Source organism: Podarcis bocagei, assembly GCF_964188305.1.
Source record: "Podarcis bocagei genome assembly, chromosome: 4".
NCBI classification, from domain to species: Eukaryota; Metazoa; Chordata; class Lepidosauria; order Squamata; family Lacertidae; genus Podarcis; species Podarcis bocagei.
In genome coordinates, this window is record NC_138128.1 from 9,833,286 (window position 1) to 9,840,102 (window position 6,817).

Sequence of the window (6,817 nt, forward strand, 5' to 3'; positions counted from 1 at the left end):
GTAACTGCAGTATTATTAAAAAAAATTGGGGGGTAAAGTTAGTATTCATCATCTCTACGTGGGGGCAAAAAAGGTAGGGCACTTTTTGGCTCTGTTTGGGCCACAGTGCTGTGTCACACGGGACCTGGCATTAATTCCTATGGGCCAAAGAGGCAAGTGAGAAACGGAGCGGATGACAGAACGCAGGCTCAGCTTACTTAGGACAATGCGGAGATGGGAGATCAAAGCGTAGCCTCTTCGATGTAGCTATGGCAGCAGCACCCATGCCCACTGTCAGGGGACTGCCATCGGGACTGGCGAGGGAGGCAGGGGGGTACAGGGAGCCTCCGACGCTTCTGAGGAGCAGCCACTCGTCAAGCGGTGGGGAAAGCCACACCTCCAGTGGAGCGGAGGGGGAAGGGGATAGCCAGGCGAGGGGAGGGCTTGAAGATGCTACTGAGAGCCCAAGCCTCTCACCTAGCCTGGCTGGCCAGCAGACAAACATGCCGTTTCCGTCGCCCAGCTTACGCAGAGGGGTGAAACGTAAGGAGGGGAGGCAGAGATTTGGGGTGTCTAAGTTCTTATGTCGGGGGAGAAACCGGAAGGGGCCACTCCCGGAAACTGCAAGCGACTAGGACGGACATGAACTTTGCATTTCTGCACTGTATATAGTTTGCACCAAATAAAACCTGTAAAAGACAGGTCTGAGTCCTGCCTGGCTACTCGCAAACAACAACCACCAGCGCCTGACACCGACATAGGCCTTCTATAGCTTCCTCTGGGCTTCCTCACCTCTCCCCTCCCCGCTGAAATTAGGCTTGAAAGAAGCACTCTGTTGTAACCAACAGAATGTGGTCGTGGCATGTGCTCAGTCACAATACATGCGTGGTGCCTGCAGCAAGGTCTCCATTTTGAAAATTATTTGATTTTGATGAAAGCTAACATGTTTTACTTAGTTTGTTCGTTTACTTACAGAAAAGGAAAAGTTTTCTGGCGCTGTTTGTCCTGGTTGCCCTCAACGTATTCCAACAGACAGCCCAGAACTGAAGGAGCCACTGGCAGTTGCCCTGGAGAAATACAACTCACAATGTGGTGGCGATTTCTATTACAAAATTGAAAACATTACAGAAGCTTCAAGCCAGGTCTGAACTCTGTTGCTACCGTTATATTTCAATGTAATGTTTTAAGAAAATTGACTCAAATTGGGATGAACTGTTCAGTGGTGCCTCAGGGGGTGAAGTCAAACCGCTGGGGAATCACAGCGCCTGCTGTGGCTGCAGAGACTGATGACTCATAACCGCTGCCCCCTGTGTTGTTTTTGCTGCGTTATCAGCACCAAATTGGCCTCCCTGGGGCACAAGCCTGGGCAGTGTTTATGGAAGCCCTGAGCTGCCCAGACTAAAAGACCCACCTCTCAACTTCCAAGACCCCCTTCTCAGCCTCGCTGGTGTGGTCCAAAGGAAAGCAGAGCAATCCGTTTGGCACCAGCTTGGCTGCAGGAGTTTCAAGAAGGAGGCATACAAGACGCCATCCAAACACCTTAGGGACTCCACTCAATTTGTTTAGGGTTTACTTCTTAGCCTTTTCTTCTCCCAAATATATCCTGCAAGGCAGAGGAGCTTTAGAGTCAGAGCTTTCCTACTAGAAGGGCCACCTTCCCAGGTTGATGAGCCCCACCTGTCCCTTATGGGAACATACAAAGCTGCCTTTTACTGAATCAGGCCAACGATTCATCAGCTCAGTGGTGTCTACACTGGCTGGCAGTGGCTCCCCAGGGTTTAAGGCAAGGGACAATCTGAGCCCTACCTGGAGACGTCAGGGATGAAACCTGGGACCTTCTGCATGCAAAACAGGCAACCCATCACACTTAGCTGCAGCCCTGCCCCAAAATTTAGACTTTCCCATACTGGGAGTCAAACCTGGGCCACTTGGGTGAAAACTGTGGGAATGTTCAGGGATGCAATTTAGCAGAGCAACTTTCCTCTTTTTTAAACTTGCACAGCAGATGTGTTTGCTCAGGCTCGCTAAAGCCTCTAAAATACGTTTTCCTTTTTGGTAATTCCCCATTTAGTCCCTCATAAAAAGATAGACACGACACAGTCTTCTTTAAAAGTATAAAAAGAGTTTACTCACACATTCTGTTCACAATTGGATCACAGAAGGCAGACTTAAGTTGGAAAAGTAATATACACCTGGAAACTATCCCATAAGGAGACGGCTCCTTTGTCCATTCTTGGCTGCAAGCTAAGAGAGCATCTTAGGCAAAGCAGGTGTTGCTTCTTCGACAAATGTGGTCAGAGAGAGAGAGATGGCTGACCAGTCCTGCTCTTTTGTTACCTGAGCAGGTGAGCTCACGCCCACCTCTAGTCACATACAGAAGAAGTCTGTCCCAGCCAAGGAGAAACAGGAAGTTCCGACTGGCTGGTCCAGACACCCCTTTTTATGTCCACTCTAGGGATGTTGTACTTGACTGCTCTTGTGTTTCACATCCCACAAAAATCAGGATTCCTAACTGCTAGACCACATGAGAATATATACATTAAGCCAGATGGGATAGTAATTTCCATGCAAGACATGCCCCTACTGCTTAACCCTTTCTGTGCAAAAGTCCTGACTTGGGTTTTGAGGCTGCGCTTGAACTGCGTGAAGGCTTCACTCCCAACATGAGGTGTGTCCCATCTCAACGCCATCCTGACAACCTCCACACTGTTTTTAAATATAACAATACTAAGTATTCACAGTGTGCTCTACAACATCCATTCCCCTTTACTCATGCTTTTCCTGATCATCTTTCTCCTTAAATTTCAGGTTGTCGCTGGAATAATGTACCGAGTTTACTTTCAAATTAAGGAGACAAATTGCTCTAAGCACATTGTCCCGAAATTGAATGATGATTGTCAGACTACAGAAGACAGTGTAAGTTACTGGGAGAGGTTCTAAGATGAATATTTTATTTCAATCCGCTAAATAAATCTTAAATTTGGATGTGGGTGGGAATATTGCAGATCCATGTGGTTATTTGTATTCTTACTTTTTGAGAAGTCCATTCCTGATTCACTTTGATTTAAGCTTCTTTAGTTCCCTGGTTAGACCTGAATGCTAGGTAATATTTAATTCAGTTAAGATTTGTAGCCTTAATTTGTGTTTGGTTTTGGCCTTAACGTTAATAAATTTTATTCCTCTTCACATGAAAACCCAGCACAACTGTTTATAAACGAAAAGGGTTTTTTTAAAAAAAAAATACAGATAAGAAAATGCCACAAGCTTTCACAATAGCATTCCGAGCTATAATAATTTGCCAGGGTTTGTATTTCATGATAACCTTTGACTAGAGATGTGCCACTGCTCTGTCTTGTTTTGGCTACAGAAACTGTTATACTGCTACGCATCTATTTACGAGAGACCCTGGACGTCAGAAATCCAGCCCAAATTGAAATGTGGTGAGGAACCTCAGGAGGTATGAAAATCCACTCTGCCAAGCGGTAGCAAAAGTCCAGGGGTTTCCAGACACTCATCCAGGGTCTGTGTTCCTTCGGAGAATTGAGACACAGCAGGGACTGTCGTAGCTTTAAGAAATATGGTTTATTCACTTATTTACAGCTTCTGTTTGCACGGAAGGAGTCCAGATCTTGCAGCATGGTCATTTCAAGAGGGGCTTGGAGTCCAAGGCATCTGTCCCAGCCAGCCTTCAGCCAGCCAGCCCAAGATGGATCCCAGTCTTTCTTCTCCCCCTTCTTCCCAGCACACTTTGCTAAAGACTCGCTTTTCCTGTCACCTCACATCTAGTTATCCTGGCAGCCTTCTGTCTGCCCAGGCCCCAGATTCCTCTTAGACGGGCCATCAACCCATTTTGTCATATGAATACCTCTATCCCAGGTGATAAGAGTTTTAAGATGAGGCACTGCTGTTTTTAATATTGAATTTTAAATTGCTGTAACCTCTCCTTAGAGGAAGAGCAGGTAAGAAATTGAAATAATAACGAGCCAGATAAACTTGGAACAGTCTTGTCCAGTGATATCTAGAAGGCATCTGGTTGAAGAGCCAGTGTGGTGTAGTGGTTAAGAGCGGTGGACTCCTAATCTGGTGAACCGGGTTCGATTCCCTCCTCCTCCACATGCAGCTGCCAGTCACATTTCTCTGAAGTCTCTCAGCCCCACCCACCTCACAGAGTGTTTGTTGAGGGGGAGGAAGGGAAAGGAGAATGTTAGCCGCTTTGAGACTCCTTCGGGTAGTGATAAAGCGGGATATCAAATCCAAACTCTTCTTCTTCCAGTCAAGATGTTGATTGCATTTGGCCTATAAGACTTAATGCTCTTAGCCCAATGTACAGTGGTACCTCGGGTTACATATGCTTCAGGTTACAGACGCTTTCAGGTTACAAGACTCCACTAACCCAGAAATAGTACCTCGGGTTAAGAACTTTGCTTCAGGATGAGAACAGAAATCGCGTGGCAGCGACAGCAGGAGGCCCCATTAGCTAAAGTGGTGCTTCAGGTTAAGAACAGTTCCAGGTTAAGAGTGAACCTCCGGAATGAATTAAGTACGTAACCAGAGGTACCGCTGTATCTGAGATTCTTGCTTTTCTGTGTGCCATTGTAGGAAACAGAAGAAAGCTTGAAGAAACCAGTCATGACGCAGGTACAGGCAACACAATAATGGGGGGGGGGCGTGTTATGCTTTAGCCATTTTGGAGCCACCCCTAGAGTCTAGTCACTCTGGGCACATCTGTTGCTGCAACCTCATAATTTTAATAGTCATTGTGACTTCTCCCATAGAATACTTGGATTTGCAGTTTAGTGAGGATTCTGTTAGAAATCCTGAACTTCCCCTCATAGAACTGCAGTTCAGTAGATCCCTGTCTGGGCTGAGGGAATGGCTTTTAAGCCAGTTTTAAGCCTGAAGTGGAGCTATGCCCTCAAAGTTCAGAACAACTTCCAGAAGGTTCATTATTGGGGCTTGTGGGGGGGGTGGGGTCCTGGATTCAGCATGGTCCGAGTTTCCAATTTACATTCCACCATATTTTAAGAGTTAAGTCTAATTCTTGTCTGTCATTGCGCAATCTTGACTTTCGGGATGTGTTGGTCTGTTTTAAGCACCTAATTAAATACATTGTGATGGTTTTTCAGCTTATGAGGAGACCTCCAGGTTACACCCCATTCCGAAGTGCTAATCTAGCCCTCATCACAGGAACAAGCGGAGGTGAACCAAGTGGGGCTTGTAACCTAGGCTTTGGCAGCAATAATGGCCACAGCCACAAACATGGCCACAGCCACAAATATGTCCTTAAAAAGCCCAAAAGCAAGCCGAAAAACAAGTCTTCTGAAGAATCTGATGAAGACAAAACTACACTTACGCCAGCTGCTGAAATCCCAGAAGGGCTACCTACTTTAGACGTGCTTCAAGAAGAGGAAGTTGAGACACCACAAGACATCAATGGACCTCCACCTTCTTTGTTTGAACCTTTACCGGATCTGCCAGAACCACCAGCTCCTAAGTGTCCAGGGAAACCGTGGAAACCCATTATAGCCCTTCAGGAACCCAGTCGTGACTTCACACTCGAAGATCTTTTACCTCCCTCTGTGGACACCGCTGAACCGATCGAAACAACACCAGCTCCCAACCCGTCAATCTCCCTCGATTTTGATCTCACAGATGCTCTGTAACCAGTTTATTATTTCTTCAGGAATTCATGAAATCCCACAGCAGTTGAAGTGGGAAAGTGACTGGGATTTTAAGGCTGCGTGCAAACATAACACTGAAACAGGAGTTGCGGCAAATTGTTTTCCCACACAGCAAACCTGCCCCCCCCTTTTGCAATGCAATTGGCAGGTGTGCAACCCCGAAATGTAAACGTTGAGTCAGCAACCTTGCCTCTCACATGCTTTTTTTGTTTTGTTTTTCGAATTATTTATTTCAGCATTTGTCCTCTTCCTCCTTTTCTTACACTGGGACAAAAAAGCAAAATTTAAGAGTTACCAAAGTGTTCCAAGGAGTGGGGGTGGTAGGTTCAGTATATCACAGGCAACCTGCCAATCTGCAATGTATAGATGGCTCCTATAACAAACTCTCAGAACTAGTTGCCTCTGTACCAATCCCTGGAAAGAATCATTTGTTTGAACAGAATGTCCTAATTGCACTTTTCGAGCAACCTCGCTACACCAATAGTGTTATGTTTGTCTGCAGCCTTGTTAGCCAGTAATTTTCTGAATGAATTCCAAGTATGATCTAGCATATTGCACCTGATTATTTCCCACTCCCGCCCCGACTCAGTTGAAATCAGTAGAATGTTCCAGCATTGAAACAGTAAGGATGAAAGCAATGTAGCCTACTTACTCTAATGTAAAGTACATTTGGTGATTGAGCTGCGCTCTCTTCCCTGGCTATTGCAAATAATAAAGCAAGCATTGAAAAAGCACTCAAGTACTAAATATACTTTCTTGGCAACGAACCAGGAAGGTCTTTGAAGGCTTGGCCAGAGAAACTCAGTTTTCTCAAATGCCTCTGGGCCTCAAACTCAGAGCTAAAGCAAAATTTAAAAAGTGACAAACCTCGCTAAATTTAGGCACCCCCTACTTCATGAACCACAGCAGCTGAAATCTTGAATTTTTCAAAAATAGGTTGGTTATGAAATCCAAAATGATGAGTCTCATTCCAGGCAATGTATGCAGCATCATCTACTGATAATAATAATAATTATTATTATTACTATTTATTAAATTTGTATACCGCCCTATACTCGCAGGTCTCAGGGTGGTTCACAAGATAAAATCACAATATAAAAACACAGAATACATAATCAAAACAAAAACAACTCAATCGTCATGTGGCACCGTGAAGC

The 6,817-nt window shown here is 45.2% G+C and overlaps 1 protein-coding gene across 1 annotated transcript in view; it reads left to right on the forward strand.

Annotated features, from left to right (window-relative positions):
* The window catches only part of KNG1 (kininogen 1), a 29,184-nt gene extending 22,790 nt beyond the window's left edge, over positions 1–6,394 (forward strand). The window contains exons 7-11 of the mRNA XM_081190737.1: positions 955–1,121; positions 2,788–2,895; positions 3,347–3,436; positions 4,579–4,617; positions 5,106–6,394. Of these exons, the coding sequence (XP_081046863.1) occupies positions 955–1,121; positions 2,788–2,895; positions 3,347–3,436; positions 4,579–4,617; positions 5,106–5,642 (941 nt within the window). The 3' untranslated portion in view covers positions 5,643–6,394. The remainder of the gene's footprint in view (positions 1–954; positions 1,122–2,787; positions 2,896–3,346; positions 3,437–4,578; positions 4,618–5,105) is intronic.
* Positions 6,395–6,817: the final 423 nt, after the last annotated feature.